Source organism: Pomacea canaliculata, linkage group LG10 (assembly GCF_003073045.1).
Source record: "Pomacea canaliculata isolate SZHN2017 linkage group LG10, ASM307304v1, whole genome shotgun sequence".
In the NCBI taxonomy this organism is placed as follows: domain Eukaryota; kingdom Metazoa; phylum Mollusca; class Gastropoda; order Architaenioglossa; family Ampullariidae; genus Pomacea; species Pomacea canaliculata.
This window is the reverse complement of record NC_037599.1, coordinates 11919904-11942839: the sequence shown is the minus strand read 5'-3', so window position 1 is coordinate 11942839 and position 22936 is coordinate 11919904. Positions and strand designations below refer to the sequence as shown.

Here is a 22936-nt window from a genome sequence, read left to right as displayed (position 1 = left end):
TAACCCACAGCTGAACAATAGACCAACATAACATTCTGTATATATTATGTATAATATATGTTATACATTGCATACACATACACACACAAACACATACACTGTTGACTTGTGGTTACAGTTTAACAACATGCAAGGCTCTTTCAACATGTAGAATAATGAGAACTGATGTTTTATTTTTTCCTTACTTTAGCCCATTTATTATTATTAGTTTAAATTAACCTTTTTTTAACAGACATTTTTTCCCATATTGTTTACCCAACACAGGATAAGGATGATCCCCAACTGTTCTTTGATCACCATGGATGGATATGCAACTCTTGAATGAAGGTTTGAGTGTGGTGAGTTCTGGCTTATTATTTGTGTGTTCATGCATGCACATGTGTAAGTTTAGAAATGAATAAGAGTGTTTAGCATAGCCTTGTAATACTGAAGCAAGTATTTGGCAAAAGATGCATGCACCTGCTAAAATTTGCAAATCACAAATATGCATGGCAAAACCTATTTTCAGTTTTGATGAGTGGACAAAAAATATGACACAGCCTTTGCAGCATTTTTTATAAAGACATAAAAAATCATTAGCAGTCTTACACCGCTGATTTCTTTGCATCTACCTTTTTAAAAATGTTTTTGAGTGACAAAAACTGTTGCACCATACTGCTAGCAAAGAGTATTTCCTAAGTTGAAATTCATTACACTCTTTATCAAGGTGACACTGTCAGGGAGATTGCAACTTAAGGAATATCACAAATATATAAAAAGAATTCAATATAAAACAATGCCATATCCTTCTCCATATACACTATCTGAAGAAAATTTACACGTGTCAACAGACGCTCTTCACCGCAAGAATTGTTCATGATGACAGTGACAACAATAGCAATAAACATCAACTACATTAAGCTAATTAATATTCATGACAAATAGTACAAATAAATAAGGGTGAATTTTTGGTACAAGTGTGGATGGTTTGGCCTGGGAGTAGAAAGATGGGAAGGAGAGTGCATACTGCTATCATGATGCGGACAAGCAATGCACTACAACTGAGTCAACTGGGATACAAGCAGGAATTGGATGTTGCTATGGATACAGGATCTCTCGAAAGCATTTGAGAACAACAAAATAAATTTACAACTTTCCTTCTGTACTTCTTGCTCACAGATCTGGACATATCAGATAGTATCTTTGGTGTTGCAGGCTGTCAATGATCTAAATCCCACTTTTCTTTAAATCAAGCAAGCATGCAGAATTTTGTTTAGAAATAAAGTGTAACTACTAAAAACTCCACAATATAGTGTGGAAAATTCATTTTGTAATTCTAGAAAGTTAAAAATAAAGAGTTTGATAAAGAAAGTGTTATGATTTTACTCAAAACATTTGTTCACAAGAGGAAAATATAAAAGCTGGTACACACCAAAAATAACCAATCAGTTGGTAGCACATGATAAAATATGAGACATGCCTTTACACTTTGCTAAGATTGTTCAGAGACCAAGGCAGATGAAAATTTATTGTTAGATTACAACACATTCTCCCATAAACAATAACGTTGCTTTTCATCTGTATTCGAGAAGTATCTAGCATGATCTCAAATGTACACGCTGCAACTGTCGTTCACAGTACATGGTCAAATACAATCTTCCTGCCAATATATTTGTAAAAATCACAAACTGAAAAAGATTTTATCTTTTAGAAAAGATTTGAATACCACCACAATGTCTTTTTCACAATGGGGAAGAAGAGGAAACCTATGGTCTTCCAGGATTGGGTAAATCATAAGCAAGTGCAATGTTTGGCAGCCATATACAAATGACAGGTAAAACATGCAAAACAGATTTTTATTTTATCGTACAATTGGAGTTTACTGTAGATGACATCTATTCACTATCATGGATGTTTGCAGCCTGAACACTACTGCATAGACTGCAAATGATTTACATAAAGTCTTGAGCATAAACAGCCTCACCCTCCCATCCCCAACAACAAAATCCCAAGCACATTCTTCATGGCAATGTTGAAAAAAAAAATCATAAACCCACCACAGTTGGGAGATCTTAATCAAAGATCAATTAGTAGAACATATGCGTGTGTGTGTGTGTGAACTTTTGAGATAACCTTGTCAGATGGCAGATTACTGGCAATATCTCTATTTTCACCAACTGCTTTCCTTGTCTCATGTAAGAGTCAAACAACATCAGCAAGGAGAGACACCCAAAAAATAAACTTACTCGATTCTTGATCAAAGAATCCATTAAAAGCATTCACAACATGCTATCAGGCTACAATGGCAGTTTGCGTCGTCTACTCCCAGAGCAACACTACTTGCTTCATGTGTCTCAGCTATAGCTCATTTATGCTGCCCAGTGTATGACAGGGAGAAGGTGGTTTTCTTTGGACAAACTTATCCATCTTGAATCCTCCATTACGAAAGAACAAATGCATTGCCATACAAGTTTCTTTCTTACAGGTGTCAACTCATCAGCCCTACTTCTCATCTGTTTTTAAATATTTCTCATCATCATCTTCCACTGCTTTCCTCATGAAGTGGTCATCTGATGTGCTATTAGTTCTCACCCACTGCACAACTTCTCACTTCTGAAAAAGCATGTTCCTTCTTTCAATCAAGAAAGTACATGTGTACACTATTGATGACAGCATGTGTCACAGCTAGTAGACAAAAAGATCTGGGAACTGCATGCCAAAAACCTGGTCCGAAGAATCACTGGCACTTCCATCTACAGGTGATGACTTTTTCACTGAAGTTGAAGAAACCATATCCAAGATTTCACTAAGTTTATTGTGGAAGTGGTTGGACTGCACAAATGGACAAACAAATGAATGAGTAAATACAGAAATGAACAAATGACTGAAACAATGAAAATTACATCAGTTATTAGATATTTTTGTAAACAACAGCATAAGCATAAATCTTGGAACCAGACTCAAAATGTAATCAGTACAATAATAATAAAAAAAAAAACTGCAAAAGAAAAATGATAGATATTAATACAAGACAAATATCAATATATAAATTCATGACCCTTTACATTTTCATAGATAGGAAACGGGATGAAATAAAAATAAAATCATTTTGGATAAACCCAAACATGTAATAATAATAATAAAACATCCTTATATTGAACTATTCCAACTAAGACTCAATGCACCATACAATAGTCACACACACACAAAGCCAAGAAACAATCAACAAACACAAGAAACATAAAAATACAGAAAATAAAACGCACGCACACAAAACTGTACAGCAAAAGAATAGAAATTAATATGTTGCACAACAAGTGAAGGATTGTTTAAGGAAAAGCCAGACAAATGTTTTTAACAAAGATTTAAAACTTTAAAGAAATATTCCCTAGATACAAGGTGGTCTCACCTTTGCCTCTGATCTTGCAACGATTTCTTCAAAGGGAGCAGTCTGGAATGTTTTCACTACCTCCCTTCTCCTCCTTTCTATCTCCTCCTTGTCCTCTGTTCTCTCTTCAGCTGGTACACAAAGAAAGAAATCTCAAGCCTCTAGTGTCTTAACAAATCAAGACATGCTACAGACATCTTTACAAACTTCCAAAAGTACAAAACGCTACTGCATGTCTGGTACTCAAAGCAAAGAACACACAGTCCACTACTAATATCTTTTCTCCCTCTCTCCCCTCTTTTATATCTCTTAAATAGTCTGTCCTGCCTGATATCTCTTTATTGATTGCTTTTTAGTTACTCTTGATTGTTATTGTTACCTTTGTGTCATCACTGTCTTTTGTACTGCATCTTCAGAGCCCATCTTTCTGTTCTTTCATGTACTACACATTTACCTAGCGTTTGTATCAAGTGCTTAGCATATACTCCCATATGAGTGTAATTCTGCGATATATAAATTGCACATTATTATTATTGCCATTCACCTTTCAGACAAAAAGAAATTGCTCAAACTGGGAATGCACAGTCAGAATACATTTTTGTAAGTACTGTAATGACTATCTGTAACATATGGTTCAATACATATGCTTACCTAACATCTTCTTCAGTGACTCAACAGTAATTTCTTCCGAAGAGCTGAACTTTCGCTGCAAGAACAGGGAAAAAACCCAAATGCAATACATTTAAGCAAAAACAGTTGCATTCCTTCTTGTGTAATAGCATGCATACCAAAAAAAAAAAAAAAAAGATATTAAAACCAAAAAAAATCAGAAGAAGACCTCTCAAAAATTAGAAAATGAGTTCCAGTTTTTGCTTCTCTACTCCTAATCCCAACTTAAAAAGAAAAGTAGCTACAATGTAAATGAGATATATTATCTCAGACTGTGCCATGTAGTTGATAAAGGTGAAGAGAAAAATATCCTACCTTTGTCATGATTGGTGAACCATCAACACTCTCAATATCAATGTTAATAGACCCGATGTCACTGATGCTTTGGTTATGTTCTTTTGCATCTAAAGAAAACCCAGCAAACAAAATTGTAACAGCACTCATGTTTTTTAAATTAAAATTTATCTATAAGACATTTGAGACATTTTTGGTAGCAATGCTTTCTGTTTGGTGCCCATAAGCATTCTTTCAGCAAGGTCAAAGGCAGTCACAGGAGTGGTGAATGGTACTGCCATACTAAAAATTACCTCCTTTCCTACTATGGTATCTTATAACTAATGAACTATCTCACTGCTAACCTCCAACAAAGGGCTTTTGTGTGAAAGGAGTACCAAGACGTCCAACGTCCAGACCCATGTTGGCAAGATGATCTGATAACAAACTTTGGTCAAACAGCCAATCTTCTTTGACAGTCTCGTTCCTTGGATAGCTGGAAAAGAAAAATTAACTTCCATTATTCGATTATCATAATGCAGGTAATAGATGATTACAAGGATGTCCTGTATGTAAATCATGAAAACCAGTCCTAACCAATCTTACACTTAGGTCTTATTTCTTCTATTACATAAGGCTGTGTCATGTATCACCATTTTTAATCCAACTTTTCACCTAATAATCAGGGCTTCTGCTTACGCAAAAAATTGCGTACAGTACGCATTAAAAGTTCAGAGGACCCCTTCAATTTTCGTCAATGGGGTCCCCTCCAAAGTTGGGCGAAGAACAGGGACCCCTTAAAAATCTGAAGAAGGGGTCCCTGGGACCCCAAAGAATTTAGCCTTAGCAGAAGCCCTGTAATAATTATTTCTACTGATAAATATGATGCACTCATTCTGTTATTGTGGCCCTATGCTCCTTGAGGAGGAACAAGGAATAAACATTCTGGTTTTTGCATTTTTTTTTTCATCAAGTCAACAACTAAAACTATCACAGCTCTTGTCCAGCCCTATGAGCAGGTGGCACATCATGAGACTGACTATGCATTGGAGACAAACCCATGATCCACAGTTCTTGCACTCTTTGCTTCACTGCTGGACTGCTTGCCAACAGCTAAAACACTAAAGATAGTTCATAAAAACCTAGGCCCAAACTCTAGCAGTAAAACTGGACAATGTCAATACCATGACCACCATAACATTTTTAAGGATATGTCTTCATGTCTTCACACGCATTTGAAAGTTCTCACTCTACAAACATAAAATTAAAATCTATAAGTGAAAGTAAAATCACTCACTTGTGACATTATAAAATCAATTATAAAGATCTAGGGAAACTGCAGCGGCTCAATAAAAACAAATCTAAACCAATTAACATGCATCAAAAATGTAACAGCTAAAAAACGCAGCAAATGAAAATGACACCATCCTTTCCTAGAAACAAGACCTAGAATACACAAAACAAAAACACTCAGCTAGGAAGATTCAAGTTTTTAACTATAGATGATCTGACTTTGTGTGAACAAAATAGTGTACATCTAACCTTCAACCAATCTCAATATCAGCGAAATCACCAATACAACATTATATAGTAAGTGTAAATCTGAATATGCTTTACATTCTTTTCATTTTATGTTCTAAATTAAAAAGGCTTTGTCAGAAAAATTAGTGAACCTATGCTGAAGGAAACAAAATATCAAAAGGGGCTGAATGTTACATTATACCATATACTGATTTTAGCTAAAATAACCTGTGGTTTATATTTGAAGCACAATAAACTATAAATGTATTCTCTAATACACAAATTTATGTACGCAACTTTCACCATGCATGTCCACACACCCAAAATAACACCATAAACAATACACAGATAATATTTCTTACTCATTCTTTCCCTCACTCAGTGACATTTAATATCTCTCTCAATCATTTTCAGCTGTGCGCAAGCAGACTGATGCAATGTGAATGGTACATATGAGTAGTATGTAATGAGCAGTACATTAAAAAAAATCTGCATTAAATGAAAACTACTGTTGGAAGCAAAAGCTAATAAAAGTCTAATGTTTTAATTATTTCATACAAGTTTGCATGAATTAGGGAGACAAGTTAACATTCACTCCTACAGAAATCAGACTGAGATCAGCCAAATATCAACAAAGCAGCTCTGTGCCTGAACAAAAATATAGACAACTAAGTACTTAACAATGACCACAAAGCAAATTGAACAAGCAGAGTGCAATATGCAACAGATGTGGTATGGGTGACATCGCTTTGCTGCTAAGCAAGAAGTGACAGATTTGACAATGATTATGCTTGTGCTTAGCATCATCACATTAAGCACAAAAATGCTTTCTAGAATGTCACCAATCTTATTCAGTTTTCCCCTCTTCCAAGCTATCAAAATCGCTCCTATTATTATCTTTTTGTAACATTTATAATTTACTTCTTATCAACTAAACTATGAAGTTGTTTCTGCTCACTGTCTGTTGAATAGGAAGAAAAAATCTTTTATTTAAGTAAATTCTCTTTCTGACGTCATGTTTACCACCAATTAAAAATGTCAACCCTAAAGTTCCCTTCCTCATTAACTGGTCAAGTAGGTTACACTTCACTTTCTTAGTAGTTCTTTCTTAGTGAGGGAGGAAACTCTATGGCTGACATTTTAATTGGTAGTGAAGTAACTCTTATAATCGGGTCATTGGGTAAAGTCAAAGATGAAAAATAGAAGACTGGTAATGCCCCTGGTTCCCTCTTCAAATGAATAGATAATCTTTAAAAAGTTTTTTAGGGTTCTCTACACACTGTCATTCTTGTGAAAATGTTCTGCATGAAGCAGACTGTGAAAACCTTTATAGCTTGGCATACTTTGATGACCGCCATTAGTACATGTTTATGCAAAGATACTGTAGAAGATTTTGCTTCTTGCTTCATTACTTTGTAACAGCTTGTAAATTTCCCACTACTGGCTCATAATGTGACCTGCACTTGTCTTTTTTTGCCCCTGCATGCAATGCCAGAAAATATTCATACAAACATTCACAATCACACATTCAAAATGTAGCACTGAACAGAAATACTGTTTAGAAAAAAAGAAATGACTACTGGCCCCAATTTACACAGCATGTATTCGTGCTGAGCTATTTTTCAAAGGAAATGTAATATACTTTAGTGTTTACAAGGCAGAATATTTCTTGAACAGACTTCAGAAACAGACCACAACCACATCATGCAAACAAGTTCTGCAAATATCAAGCAAGGATAAACAGCAAACACAAGCTAAAAATAGCATGTTGCATAAAAAAAGCACTACCCAGACAAAGAGTCTGTGCTGATCTGATGGTCAGCAGCTACTTACAGTTCTGACTTTTCTAGTGCAGTCAGGCTGTGGACAGGAGGGTAAAGCGTGAAAATAAATGTCAGCAACAAAACCTCACCAGCAACCAATGTTTGTTTTTTCTTTCCCATTTCCATAGGACTGAAAGTCCAGGATATTGTTTTTAAAAGGACAGATTACAGGTTTGCTACAGCTTTAGAGTGCATGTTAACAGAGCAAAATAATTTGGACTGGTAAGCAAGAAATGTGTATTGGGAAGGAGGAAAGCCAATTTTACACACCATCATCTTGAATGAAACAAAACTGTATCTGTTATACTGCTCCACACTCTGGTTGCCATCTACTGGCAGAACTAACAAGTATGTTAAGATATAATACTGTTAACTGTTAGAATACTTATTTCACTGCAAAAAAACCCATGCAACAATATAAGTAATTCTTACTGCCTTCTTGATAAAATATTTAGTTTAAAGAGAAAAATGGAAACTTTTACTTAATTCATTTTTTAATACAGAAGACAGAAGCCTATTAAGTTCTTGTGATACAATATGGTGGCACTAGAGGCGACTGGGTAACCCCATCTGTAAAGCTCCATCAAAGCATAAGAAGCAAGATCACCAAGTGAAGAAGATAAACCCAAGTCTTAACTGACCATAATAGAATATGTAGTTATAGCAGAGCAACTGAATGGTAAGCTGTACTTAGGCAGAGGTAGCTCTGAGGTTTAGTTCTCTGTAACCAGCACAATGAACATTTATTTAGTCTTTATGTAATTTTTTATCACTTAATTTTAAGAAAGGGATGCCTAGCTCTATTTCTATCTCTGCTTAAGCACATAGCTGAATTAAAATAATGTTCCCAATTAAAGTGCGCAAATTTGAAAAGGCACCAAAACATCTTATGGCAATAATCAGTGCAAACCCAGTACCTCTGAGGTCGATTGGTGCGGTTATAAGCAAAGTCTGGCAACAGATGAGGGGCACTAGTCTGGCGCACTTGAACTATCTGTGACACAAGATTTCAGTGCAATTTTACTGCAATAACATGGGAAGTGATGAAGATTAGCACAATCTGTTTGGCTAAATCTCAATTACATTCAACATTTCAACATCAAAACTTTAATTTACAAGTGTCCAATACGATTCTTAAAAAACTGCCAGACAAAGTCATAATGGATTGGAGAAATCTTTGCAATGTTGTTTGGCAAACTGCTTGTTACAGAACTTTGCTTGCTGTAGACATTTTTTCTTGTATATTTATATCCTTGTCAGTGTAAGATTGTGTCCATCATGTCCTTTCATTGCTCTCATTTTATCACAAAACTTCTTTATAAACTTTATATTTAAGGTTGTTGCTTTCATAGGCAGATATTATATTTGAGCACCAATGTTTGTTATCTGTTAACATAAACTTTTTTTCTTGTCATTCCTAGTCTTCTTTTGTTTCATTTACCATCTGCTATCATTATTTCCTTCTGTGCTAAAATAATGAAAAAAGAATTAAAAGGCTTCAAACACAAAACTGTACTGAAAAGATCAGGCTGTTATTTAATATAATCAAAAGAAAATACGTACATTTGTGATGTATGAACAAATGGCCGGTCCAGACAGCAGCTGACTTATTAAGTTGAGGTATGCTGCAACCATAGCATGCAGAGCACACCGATGTGTTATGGGAAGAGCTGAGGAGACTGCAACTGTCTGGTGATGCAAAAGTAACAAAACTTTATATCAATGATTGAAAACATTTCCTACTCAAAACCACAATCAAACACAGTTGCAAGGATTTCACACTCATCTCTTTAGTTGCTACCACCACGCTCACTCCTCACCTACTCACACACCTCAGCCTGCCCCCCCCCACCTTTCTCTTGTTCTTTCCCTTTATTCTTCCAACCCCACCCTCTCTCTCTTGTTCTGAGATGCAATAATCCATTCATGTATATACAGATTAATGCACACGAAAAGGTAGATTTGTAAAATACACATTTAAAAATGAGTATCTTAAAAATATCCCAGAATTAAAACAAATATACTGCATATAAGTTTTAGAAATTCCTTCAGTGTTAACTCCAATGCAACAAGATTTAGACGTGTTTTGCTAAGATCCAGTTGGTACAAACATGGCAGTGGTCTTTTGTTATATGATTAATATTGATTGTTCTGCCAACCTGGATATCAAGGGCCAGGCGATAGAGGTCTACAATGATCTCATCACAGCCCATCTCCACAGCCAGCAGTCCCATGGTACAGTAGACAGCCTCCAGGTTGTCCACACGATTGGATTCCAGCTGTAGATTCTCAAGGATATGGCAGTAGAACTGTATCCCACTCTGATGTTTTGAGGATGTAGACAAGATTAATTTACTAATGCTTGATATTAATAAATGCCTAGCTTTTCAATTACTGTTTAATTTACCTTGACTCCAGAAAATTGCTGTGGGAGGGATACTATTATTTATTATAAATACTGTTATTAGTAATTTATTCTGGTATGCAATCATTTAAAACATAAAACAATTTTCAAAGAAAAATAGTATTAGTAGAAAAATAAAAGGGTATTTGTCTTTCCCATATCCAGAAATCAGTTGCCTGCCTTCTTCAGCCAAATCTTGATAAATTTAGACACAGATCCAAATACATGTGGTACAGATGTTTACAGAATGGATTCAAGGCTAAATGGAGTGATGCCACTAAATGGTAAACTGGTAACATCTTAAAGGCAAAGGGCATGGTTGTACTCATGCTGGCTAACTTTTATATGGTGTTTTAATAATGTCAAGATGATAATCCCAGGATATGGAGTTTACATGTGTAAATCTATTTAACATGCCATTTAACAATATATCACTACAAATATTTACTGAATTTGTAGAGTGCATTTCCCCATGTGAAGATGAGCTCAGTGAGCTGTGCACAAAAGACTACAAACTAACAACAAACCATGCAAAAAACACATGTACTGGCAAACACCATGGCAAATATGAACAAAGTACACAGAGGAAGAGCAAGATTGGACCAAGAAGAGTTCTCTTGATTATGAAAACTATTTCTTGAAAAGGTGAGTTCTGAGGTTGGGGTAGGAAACTTTGAAACAGTTCAACAACAAGAAGGCAGAGAAACAGTGGAGCCAGAGAGGGAGAAGTGCCTGCCAAATTTCTCTTATTTGATGCGTAGCACAGAAAGAAGGTCAACAAAAGCAGACTGAAGAGTTCAACTTGTGTAAAAATGAATTAACAGCTCAGATAGGAAGGTTGGGGAGAGGCCATGAAGACAACAATGGCAGTATAATCTTTTAATCAACACAAGCTCAAACTGGCAGCCAACTTTAAAGTTCTATGTGCACTTTCTCTACATTTTTGCATTAATTCCACCTCTAAATCGATGAGCTATTGAGAAATATAGATATATATTTTGTATCAAATATGTTAAAGATTTTTTCCTATTTGAAGGTTTTCAACATACAATGCCCTGATTTCTACAAAGGCCTTTATAAATTGTCAACACACTTAACCTACTTCAGTGTAGAGGGGAAGATAGCACTTAGCTGTAACTAGATTTTACAGTGATCTATTTCTAGCATAAAACCATTTTTAAATTATAGTTAATAAAACCACCATTTTACAAAACTAATACCTGTGCATGTTAACTGTGAGTTACCATATGTTACAAAAAAAAATGTTCTAAACACATTATTTTCAGCTATTCAAGAGATCTTGCAAATTAGAGTTAAGACATTGTAATCAGATAAGAACAAAGAGAAAATTCTTGTAAATTACCTTTTTCATGAAAAGTATATCTTGCCTAGAACACTTTTCCACTGTCAGCTCTAAACATGCAATATCAGGACAAAGCCTGGAAATAAGAACATTTCTTATTGTACAGATACAACATCATTAAAGCCAGGGCTTCTGCTAAGGCTTAATTCTTTGGGGTCCCGGGGACCCCTTCTTCAGATTTTTAAGGGGTCCCTGTTCTTCGCCCAACTTTGGAGGGGACCCCATTGACGAAAATTGAAGGGGTCCTCCGAACTTTTAATGCGTACTGTACGCAATTTTTTGCGTAAGCAGAAGCCCTGATTAAAGCTATTTCTATGAGTGGCTTATTAGCCTAAATGCTGTTCTACTAAGGTGACATGGTCTTTGATAATCTCTATCTAAAAGTTGCTAGTTGATATAGAAAAAGTGAAAAGTTTTAACATTTAAGTGCAACATAAACTTTTTCTCCAAAACATTACAACATTTATTCCATTTACAGTTCTCTGTTATATCTTTCCTAAACTAAAATCCATTGTTTGCAATTAATGACAGCATACTCAATACTCTTAAGCTTTTCAGTGTTGCCGTGACGATCAATAAGTGTGTGGAGAATGGCTTGTACAGTAATCCGCATTCCAGCATCTTCCAGAAGTGACATTCGAAGTAACGGGTGAAGGAATTCCGGTGGAAAAGCGTTAGACATGTTCACGGTCTTATATTTTGTAGCCACCTGCCCAACACAGGGAGAGCAACACGGAAGAAACATTAATGACATTAATTGGTTACATCGGTGGAAAGCAACAACAGAATCATTTAAAACAATGGCAGAACTTGGCATATATAGGACATAGACCAGCTACCATTCTAAAATTTGAATGCTGCTTGTACAGACACCTGGATATTCTGCTGAAATAAACAGGTTCTTCCTCTTTACCACCAAAATAAAGAACCAAAAAACAAATTAAACAAATACACGACAAGCTAGAAACTTTGCAATCTTTTTCTTTGTACAATATGCATAGTAAAAAGACTACTCTATCACATACCTTCAAAAGGGTTTTTAAAAGGCTCATCTGCAGTTGCATATCCATCTGACCCCTTACAACAGAAAAGTAAGCAATGTCACTGACCAAAAATGCCACATTTCAGTCACATAAAGCATGTTAATTAAAATTGGCTACCAAAAATAAAAATGAGCAAAAGGAAAAAAAAAACAAAATCCCATTAGAGCTATTATTTTATGCAATCTCAAAAAAATTGCAAGTTGTTTTGACATTTGTAAAAAAGTTTTTGGAAAGAACTTGTGCCACATTGGTATCAAACTGGATGTCAGTTATTTAATCACTTCACCTTCCCTTTGCTTGATGAAGACTACACCAAATCCAAGCTTCCTCATAAGATAATTAGATAATTTACCCTTAAGCCACACTAGTTGTTAACTATAGTTAACTTTGAATAAGCAAAGAAATTTCTTTTAAAAAATATTGCTTACCCTACTTCTTCATCAGCAAACTGAGGGAACTTTCCCATCACAAACATCATGATTTCTATCTTCTGATAATCTGGCAAGTTATTGGCAAACTCCCCTGCATTAATGTAAGAAAACACAAGAACAAATATATCTGAAATTCATGTATATATATCTTTATGTCATTGCAAAGACCTTTAACATTCAACTTTTATTAACTATCCCTTTGAGATGCAGTTGCAGCTATACTGGTTTTCTGTTACTTCATGAAAGTTAGATCAGAGCAAAAACATGTAGTATACAGCATGGTTAATATTTCTAGGAAAGCACATCAGCGTCTGTTCCTGCTCAGGGAACTAAAAAATTATGGGGTCAACAATCTTGCCCTTGAGTATGTATATTGTAGCCTGATCAAAAGCATCGATCTGTCTTGTGGTTCAGCGTTATCTACATGAAGGATAACGCTTGTTTGATGTGGGTGGCTGCCAATGCTGCTAACAAGATCCCTGACTTGCCACAAAGACCTTAGGTGACCTAACACCAGGGTTATGAGATTAAAAGTTGTCAGCAGTATCACATAATCCTCTCACCTGCTACATCACCATTTTCAAAATGCTACCCTCTGGCTGCAGATGTAAACAACTGCTCACCAAGAAAAGTGCTTTTGCCAAGAATTTCTTGAGTGTGTGATCGAACATTCTTGAACAAAACTGGCAAAATGACCCATAGTATTTTATGACTATAGCATGCCCCTCACTGGGTGGTTGAGTGTGAGTGTAACTGTGAGTGGGTGGGATGTGAGGTGTGACCATACTGTAGCTTATTACCTATGGGAAAATTTCCATCAAATTAATTTCAAGGCAAGTCCAGTTCACTGGGATTTATTAAACAGCACTTACCAATGGTGTTGACAATTGCATCCTGAAATCTGACCTCAGCTGTGTGAAGTGCTTGGTTTGAACTTCTGTTGTCTACAGAGATTCGTAGGTGCCTCAAAAGATTGTTGAAAACTTCAAGTACAGATGGCCCTGTAAAGCACAAAAAGGAAGGGTAAAACATGAAGTTTTCCCTAGTAGATGAATGACTGTACCACTGCAGGATATTAAGCAGAAAATGAATCAGGTTACCTGAAACTCACATTCAATGATAAAACAGCCAAAACAAAATAAAATGGATCATGTGATACTAAATGTCACATACTTAAGGCTCTTCTTAACTGGGTAAATGTCATCAAGCACCATCAGACAAAGTTGTGTGGGTAGGCTATAGGAAACCAATAGCTTTGGGGTGAACATTCAGGACACTGGACTTCAGACAATATGTTGAGCTTTGTCCCAAACTGCTGACACATTTGCCCATACAAAGGGATTTTTTTAGTATTTTAAAGCTGAGTTAAAGTCTTAAGTGGACTTGATATTACACCCAAATTTTACAGGAGAACTTCTAAAAATTGCCATTGTCTGGTGTGCATGAAAGGTCTTGAAAATGAGTCTTAAGTTACTCATCTCAAATGGCAAGCTGACTATTCTGACCAAACTTAGCAAAGTTAAATTGAAATTGAGACCAGTGACTGAAGACTTATTGTCAAGACCTCACATACAAATCAGCCTAGAGGTCTGAAGCTTCGGCATTTTGGAAATTCCTGGTTAAGAATGGCCTTTAGCAACGAATGCTTAAGTTAAAGTAATGGCTAAATTATATTTACATATTTTCCTCTCATTTAATAGTAGTAGAATAGCAGTAGTAGTAACACTACAGCCACAACACTTAGTAAAGTAGTAAAAGACAACAGCATCTACAACCGTAGCAAGAACATACCTATTGAACCACCTGCAGAGATGAGGACAGCTTCAAAGAGAACAGTGATAATAGAAGTCTTGATTTCAGGGTCGTCCTTGACATGCTTGTCAAGATGGGACAGGAGAAGCTGAATTACCAGATAACTGTGCTGGCTCTAGATCAAAGAATTGGTGTGACTTTTTTTAAATACAAGAGATCATTTGCTCATCTTTGGGGAAACAACGTAAGTTAAAAAAGAAAAGAAGACATTGCTACAAATTTCCCTACTGATTACAAGCAAACCAATGGCTTATGCCAGGCAGTAGATTAACAATGTGCCAATTCTGTAAATGCTTAATGCAGTAAACCCATTTAATAAGCCCTTTTGAACAGGGCACCCAAAAAACAAACCCATTAATGGTTGGCCATGCCAGATGTAGTGCCTGTAAAAATGGCACTGAGACTTGTTCTGAAAACTAGTTCTCAGCTATGTGAAAATGGTTAAATTAAGTAAACCTTACCCCCACCACAAAAAAGAAAAATCACAATACACTACATAAAGGTGTCTTGGTTAAGCAAAGCGTCATATATTTTGTATTATTTATACTCAAATTATATATCGGAAGATTTTTGAGCAGCTGTGAAAAAGACAATCAAGTACCAACTTAAGAATCAAGACTAACTAGCATCTGATAAAAATGTTATGGCATCAAAAAACAAAACAATCACTATAAACAGAATGAAATAGTCAAATACATCACTCACCTGGACAGAAAACATGACAACCTTGAAACATCTTATGGCAAAATCTGTTGGCACCCAGAGCTTGTGATTATCAAGATGTCTGTAAACAAACAGGCACAGTGAATATAAACCATAATCTATCTGCAAACTATTTCACCAAGTAAATAACATGAAAAATATGTTTGCAATATTTTGCCAGATATACAGGATCCTCTTTAAATCTTCTAAGCAAACCAGTTTCAACAATATTGAAATATATATGTATTTTGGATTAATTTATCAAGAGTTGATAGAGAACTAGTTGGATGAGTGTGTGCACCCATATACCTGCAAGCACTCATATAAGTGCATAATTGTCTATGTGGGGAAGTTGGGGTGGGATATAGGAGTGTGTGTGAACATACACATGCATGCAAGTATGAAGATGTTTTTTATGCTATGCACAACTGCTCTCTTCTTTTTATGAACCCCTTCCCAAAATGTAAATGTAGAGAAAATAAAGGTCTGTAGCTTAGCGGCTACAGGACAGTAAATGTTAAAGGAAAGTATGGCAAATAAAACAAACATGTCCACTAACTGACAAAATTTTGAACTAATTTTTGGAACTTAATCTTTCTGATTAACAATTAATTTTTCATCACAGTAAAGACTATAACCATGTAACTCACGTAAGCACTGGCAAGATAATAGAGCGTATGTTTCCATAGGAAGCACGACATATGAGATCACGAAACACAACTTCTGCCAAATGTGCAGGGTTATCCTCATCTCTGGGACTCTCCACATCTGCAGGGTTGAACCTGTTCAGTATAAACGTATATGCTGCCAAACATGCTAAATAAATGTAATTTGAAAACAAAAAAGTTTATTTTCAATTAACTGGTGAGAGCAACAAAAGAGACCATTCTTTAATTTAAATGTACATGTATTATATTTTTAAATCAGTTACTTATTTATTAGTAGCAGTACCTTAGTTTTTATTTTAAACATTATACTTATCTGAAACATGTCATTAACACAGTGAGGAAAGTCCTAATTAAGTACAATTTTTATTTCAAATTATTAAGTTCAGGTCATTCCAAAATACTATATCCCAATATTTGAACAATTAACCTTGTTTCCTACAGGAGGTACAAACCTTGAAACACTGTGACCCAACATATGCAGACAGAAAAATAATGATAACAACAACAATAAAACATTGTACATTTCCCAACATAGAGGTGAGCTTGATGAACTGTGTGCTCTTGACTGCAAAAAAACAGTTTAAAAAATACAAAGATCACAATTAAGCACAGGCTACATGCTGGTGAACATACAGAATAGGGACAAAAATGGTGAGGTGTGGTTTGAGGATTGGCTTCAAGGCTTCAAACAGCCTCAGTTCAAAGAGATAGGGGCAGAGAATTCTGAACGATGAAGGATCATCTAAATTTATCTTATTTAACTTCTGGCACAGAGAGGTCAAAATTAAATTGTAATGTCATGTTAGTCACTTTCCAGTTATCGTATTCATAGGTTCTGAACTCTCCAACTGGCTGTCATGACTCTCTTTATCCCAGAGAGCAACTATTAAGCAGTTCTATAAGAAAGAGTACATGAGAGCATGTCAATGAGTGAAGGTTTATATCTCATAAATGAAAGAGGATTATCTTTGTCAGATTTTGAGACTTAACATATTGCCATGAACTAAAATGATTTACCCGAAAAATGTTTCATGCCACTTAGTATCCTAGCTGTCTTTTGAACAGCCTAGGGACAGGATCTTTAACTCTCTACTTGTACCTGTAATTTCTTTTCAGCAATCAAATACAAAACAAATACTAAAGCAACTGCTTCAGTAAAGAAAATCATGCAGTTACCTGGTGTCCTGCATGTTGAACAGTAGCGATGGCACAATCTTGTCCATGTGGATTGGCTCCCAGATGTTGACCTGCAGGTCGTCTGACACAGTTTTGCGAACAACACCCTGAATACCACGCAGGCCTGCTCTGCGAAATCTGTGAGGACAGCACAGAGCTCCACAGGCTGAGAAAAACATGCTGTAGCTAAGACTGGGCCACATGAGTATTTACACAGAACTGTTTTCCAAGTTTTGGCACGATACTTTGCTCAAATCACACATTCCATTCTTGAATCACCAAAATAAATAAAACATAATAGCTGCCACATTGTGCAGAAAGTCACTTCTTGCAAATCCAAGATGAAGGCAGGAATATACAAAACTTAAGATTCATCATAGTAATCTGGCCAGTATAAAGCAAAAATAGTTCAAATTGAGTAGCCAAATGTTAGCTACAAATTTTAGTGGATTTTTTCAAAGATTACAATGTAAATAATTCTTTAAAATAACTAATAGCAAGACAAGACATTTGTCTGAGAATAAACTGATGGCTGTGATTTCATCTTAAGAATCTAGCAACACAGCAGAGTCTTGAGGAACAAACCCACAGTCACAGAACTCATCCTTAAGAAACAGGAAATCAGTTATTATGTAGTTAGCAATGTTCTATTTCTTGTCTGCGCTGCACAAAAATTTTTCCCATAAAAAACCCTTGATGGATTAAACAAGGCAATGATAAATGCTGATAGAATGATTTCAACAGAATTCAAACTTTAGGCAGCAAACAGAAGACTTTTTTGGAGAGTCATAGGTGACAATGAACAGAGGGAGCTTTGTTACAAGTAAAGGTCTTCTCTTGAATTAACATTACCATGCAAGTGTACTGCCATTGTAACGCTGCTGAGTAAGTGAAGGTTCAGATCAAACACATTGCTGATATGGCTAGAGCACACTACTTTTGATTTTCTACAAGTATCAGTTGATCCTATCAGCTTTCAAAAAGCTAAACTTGACAATTCACAAACAGCACCTTTCTCCAGAAGGAACTATTTGAATTTCTTTTATTCTTAACTGGCACAACAGCCCTGATGAATCCAACTGATGAATGGGAAAATGATTAAATCTGCTTCAATCACTGCCTTAATCTCTGGCACCACTGACGTGAAAAACAAAATTCTGCATGCTTTCTAGCAAACAGAAGTCAGCGCTAGAAGTGACAAAAATGGCTGTTTTACTGATCGATAACAGAAGTGAGCTCAGCACTAGCTTGTCCTTTCTGTTTGAAACCTTGCAAGTTAGTGCTTTGGCTTGGTTGTCAGTGTGGGAGTAATGTCACATAATCTAAAACTATTGCCAGCTGGAAAGTCTGGTCCTTTGTGCAAAAGTAAGTTTCTTAAGCACTAATACCCTACCACATTTCAATTTTTTTTAAAGTAACAAGATACTGAATGCACTCAATTTATGCTTTTCATCAGGATGACTTATCGCTGCAATGTGCAGCCTGTAGAAAGCCTCATTATCGCCAATGCAGGGAACAAAATGCAGCAATTATGGTGTGTGCCTTCTGGTGCTTGACAAAGATCAATAACTCTAAAGCTCATTTTTTTTTCTATTTCTCCTCTTTCACCCAGAGACATTTCTAAAGTAGCTGTATACATCATCGAACAAGCAGAAGTCTCAAATGCATGCAGTCATAAAAGAATACAATTTACAGATTTATATTCCAGAAGCTCTGATAAATTCATAACAATTTCCAATTAAAAATATATTAATATTCAGACCACATAACCTAAATCTGCTTATTAAGATATAAATGCATGCACATTCCTTCATGTACATGAACACCTACATGCGCATGCACACTTTCATGCTATCAAAGATTTCCTTTGAATAATTTAGGATCTTCAGGATTCTTAAAAGTAGACATCACCATGGAAACAAGGACATGTTGAGCATGATGCTAAATCAATCAAAAGATATTTTCACAACATCTGTCGTGCTGTATGAGGTTATAAACAACTGAATCAACTCCGAAATTCTTTCCAGCGGAAAGCCAAGCTGAGAGATGGTGCTGCTGAAGGCAAAATGCTAGTATTGATTGACCAGCTCAAGAAGGAAAATGTCCCCAGAAGGCTGGAGGGGAGGAAGGGGGGGAAAGGAGATCAGCCCAACCTTTCCTCTGCAGGAAAGGACAGGGGAGGACTGACACAACCTTTCTCTCAGACCTGAATGACCAGCCTAGAAAGAGGAGGATGGCACGAGATGTAGAAAGTAGAAAGACAAGGAATGCAGAAAGGAAATGCAAAATGGAGGATGACTTTTGTCTTAAATGAAAGTGTGGTAGGAAAGACTAAGGATGGAAAGAAAATAACAAGGAAAGCAAGAACACCAGGTATACTTTACATCAGAAGGATATAGCTGCTCATGAGCTAATCATATGCTAAACACTGAAAATGTACACAACTCATTTTCAGCACATTCTTATGCATCAAAATCAGCTGAACTACTATCAATTCATTCTCAGAGATGCATATATATATATACATTTATACAAGCTTACACACACATCTATATATATATCAGCAATATACTATTTTTAAAAAAACAAATATGTGACATACTTGTGTGGCACTGCACTCATCATCAGTGTTTTGACTACAAAAAGCTAAACGGATATCTGGACACATGCTTTTCCTAAAACTTTGATCCCATGAAGATCTTTCAAATGCATAAAAAGGATATCCTTTTGAGACAAGGGAAAGTGATCAAATCTGCAAATGTCAATAAAGCACCTATGCTAAAGCCATGATTTTTTATTCTTTTATTTTTAAAATTACCAAATGCATTTTGGTTTTGTGCTTGTGTACATGCCAAACAGATATGACGGTAAAATGTAAATGGGACAGAAAAGAACCAGAAGTAGACCTAAGGAAACTTCACACTTTTAACACTTTTTTTTTTTTTACTTACTTGAGCTTGGTGTCCCTGTCGTACTGGTCACCTGAATGACACATTGAACTGAACTTCGAGACAAAAAAGTCGTAACGACGATGATACGAAGGTGCGTCCTCCTCAATATTCGAAAATTTTACAAACTGAAAAAAAAATTCAATACAACCTAACGCTGTATTTTGATATTCAAATCTATTTAATATTATGTGATTGATACTTGGAGTGTATTAGTGTTATGCGAGTACTTCTGCAAGAACAAATTATAAAGAGTTGTATCTGTTTTATCCAGAACATTTTTAACTAAACTTTTAATAGAAAATTATCTTACAGAGGAGGTAGCAGTAATCTGGAGGTCAGGGTCAGTGCACTCCAAGAGTTTCTGCACCATTTTGAGATAGCTCTCCACAAACAAGTTCAGTGAATGAGCATGACAGGAAACAAGGAGCTGATCAAGGGCCTCCATGGCAATAAAAACATATCTGTCCCAAAGATACAAGACTAACTTCTTAAATCCAACAAAGAAACATTTAAAACTCTGTAAACATTTGCTTTATTTCACTTCTTAGAACACCCTTCAAAGTATATAAAATATTTCAAAATATGGGTTTGTACATGTTAGGTTGCTGGTTTGGCACCGTAAGCTTTTTTTTGAAACACATAAAAATACTTTTTGTCCCATTCTCTAAGTCTTTTTTGACCGAATATTTAAACAGGAATGGCATCTATTTTTTTTAATTGTTTTTTCCTTTTAGATTTTGCACAGCCTCTATGACTTCTTATGAAGTTAATTATAACTTAAACTGTAATGCTTTGCATTTATATTTGTGCACTGCGAAAGCAATAATTTAAATATAAAAGGAAACTCACTCATATCTGTGTCTGTTGATGTCAGCTGTCAGTCTCTGCTCAAAGTACTGGCCTATCCTGTCCAGCTTTTCTGGTCTCGATGACAGTGCATAAAATGTCAACTTTTCCATGTTACTCTTCACTAATCCATCCTACAGAAAAGCAGAAAAATGGAAAAGCATTTAATCCTGTGCTTTATAACATACACAAAATCTTCTATGTGAGAAACTGTTGAATAATCTGCAAAGTTTGGAGCAGAAGACAAAAAACATTGTGTTTTGCAATAACAATAATCAAAGACTATTATCTGAATAGTTTACTTCCAACAATATCACATTCACACATCTGTTTTCTGATTATCCTCACTGAGCAGTAACAAATTTGCGTTGTGTACCGCTTGAAGGATGTGTGGCCATGTACTTTTCCACTGAAAATTTTATGCAACTTATCCACAAGTTTTTACACTTGCAGAAATAATAGCATTTCATCTGTTGAATCAAAACTAAAAATTACTAATAAAACTGTGGACAATGCAAGTTTTTTGGTGGATTCCTAGTCTCAGGAAAACTTTCAAGAACATGCAATTTACTTAGTGACATTTCACTAACTCTTCTTTAGTTCTGCAACAGGAGGGGCAAATAACTACTGCAAACATATGCCATCATATTACTATCCTGATTCTGTAGTACAACGGACAACACAGAAGGGCTCATGCAGCACTTGGCAATTCTTAAATCTAACATGGACATTCTGTCTTAATCTTTCACGTCTTCAGGCTCAGACCTAACAGGGATACAATATGATCTGTGCAATAGGTTACAGAAAAATACACTCAAGAGAAAACATTGATCCAAGTTGCAGGTAACAAATTAAACAGGTCATCTAACACTTATGTTTGCGTTTAAGTTTACCACTAGGCGAGGTATGCCATTTCAATAACATTTACTGTTAAAACATTGAGAAATCAACCTTACATGTGGATTAGCTGGAAATATGTTGTCTACAAGACGCTTGTATCGAGGTCGGAGTGCAGCGACACAACCGCAGCATCCTACAGAAAGCCAGAAGATAAAATCCCCAGTAATTATATAAACAAAATCCAGTTAAGATTATACAGACATTCTTCGGACAGCTTGTCAATGAATGTTACCGATCAACATTTTCACGCTATCACCGTGTCCAGATGATCTTACTATACTGAAATAAACCCCCTGCAAATATTGTTTAAGCACTAACAAGCCCAAACTGAAATTGAACAGCTAGAACTCTATGTCATTACTTGCATAAATAGCATATTCTACCCGATGGTACATCGTTATCTTTTAAAGGCAATGTGCCTTAAGCGTACAGAAGCAATCCTGATTTTATCGATTTGGTTTAGTCGCGTTTTAACACAATGGTCAGAGTTCAAATCAACACATTACCTGACATTTTCGAAGAAGAGAGTTTCGAAATAATAAAGACGATCCAGTCAATTACGCAGAGATTCACAACTTGACAGACTTCATGGTTAAATGTAGAAATATTTCTACATGCACAATCCTGTATGCGAACGAAGCCATTTTAGCATGCACTCATCAGCGTTGCCTCCCCTTAGTAGGCGTGGCCTTCGCATGGACTCTGCGCGCGCGTGTGTATGTTATGTGGGCTTGAGCAAACAAAGTAACTGTTGTTAAGCGATATGAAGCATTTATTTTGGCATATCGTTCTAGAAACAGTTATTTTTACGGTTAGAATGAAAGAGGTGGTCAAAACACATGGATAAATGGTTTGCTAAAGTGACTGATATGGAGACAACAGCAGCGTGAAAAAATGTTCAAGCACTTACGTGTGGGGATATACAAGTGATCATACAGCTCTCCACAGAACGTGTTTTGCAGCTGTTTTAAACCATTTCCGTACCTT

General features: G+C 35.8%; 1 protein-coding gene across 2 annotated transcripts; it reads right to left on the bottom strand.

The window, feature by feature from the left end:
* Nucleotides 1-106: 106 nt before the first annotated feature.
* Nucleotides 107-22639, bottom strand: LOC112573167 (protein EFR3 homolog B-like). Of its 2 annotated transcripts, XM_025253282.1 has the most exons (23): nucleotides 22456-22639; nucleotides 22006-22082; nucleotides 21053-21183; nucleotides 20514-20664; nucleotides 20204-20328; nucleotides 17253-17390; nucleotides 16059-16190; nucleotides 15412-15490; nucleotides 14686-14821; nucleotides 13767-13895; nucleotides 12892-12985; nucleotides 12446-12497; nucleotides 11957-12129; nucleotides 11421-11496; nucleotides 9813-9974; nucleotides 9217-9342; nucleotides 8571-8647; nucleotides 7664-7690; nucleotides 4675-4805; nucleotides 4352-4440; nucleotides 4019-4073; nucleotides 3389-3498; nucleotides 107-2811 (listed from the first exon to the last, which is right to left on the bottom strand). In XM_025253282.1, exons 1-23 carry the CDS (start codon nucleotides 22460-22462, stop codon nucleotides 2665-2667), a joined length of 2424 nt encoding a protein of 807 aa, XP_025109067.1. In that variant the 5' UTR covers nucleotides 22463-22639; the 3' UTR covers nucleotides 107-2664. The 2 variants fall into 2 exon arrangements, with proteins under 2 accessions (XP_025109067.1, XP_025109068.1); XM_025253283.1 differs by lacking the exon at nucleotides 7664-7690.
* Nucleotides 22640-22936: the final 297 nt, after the last annotated feature.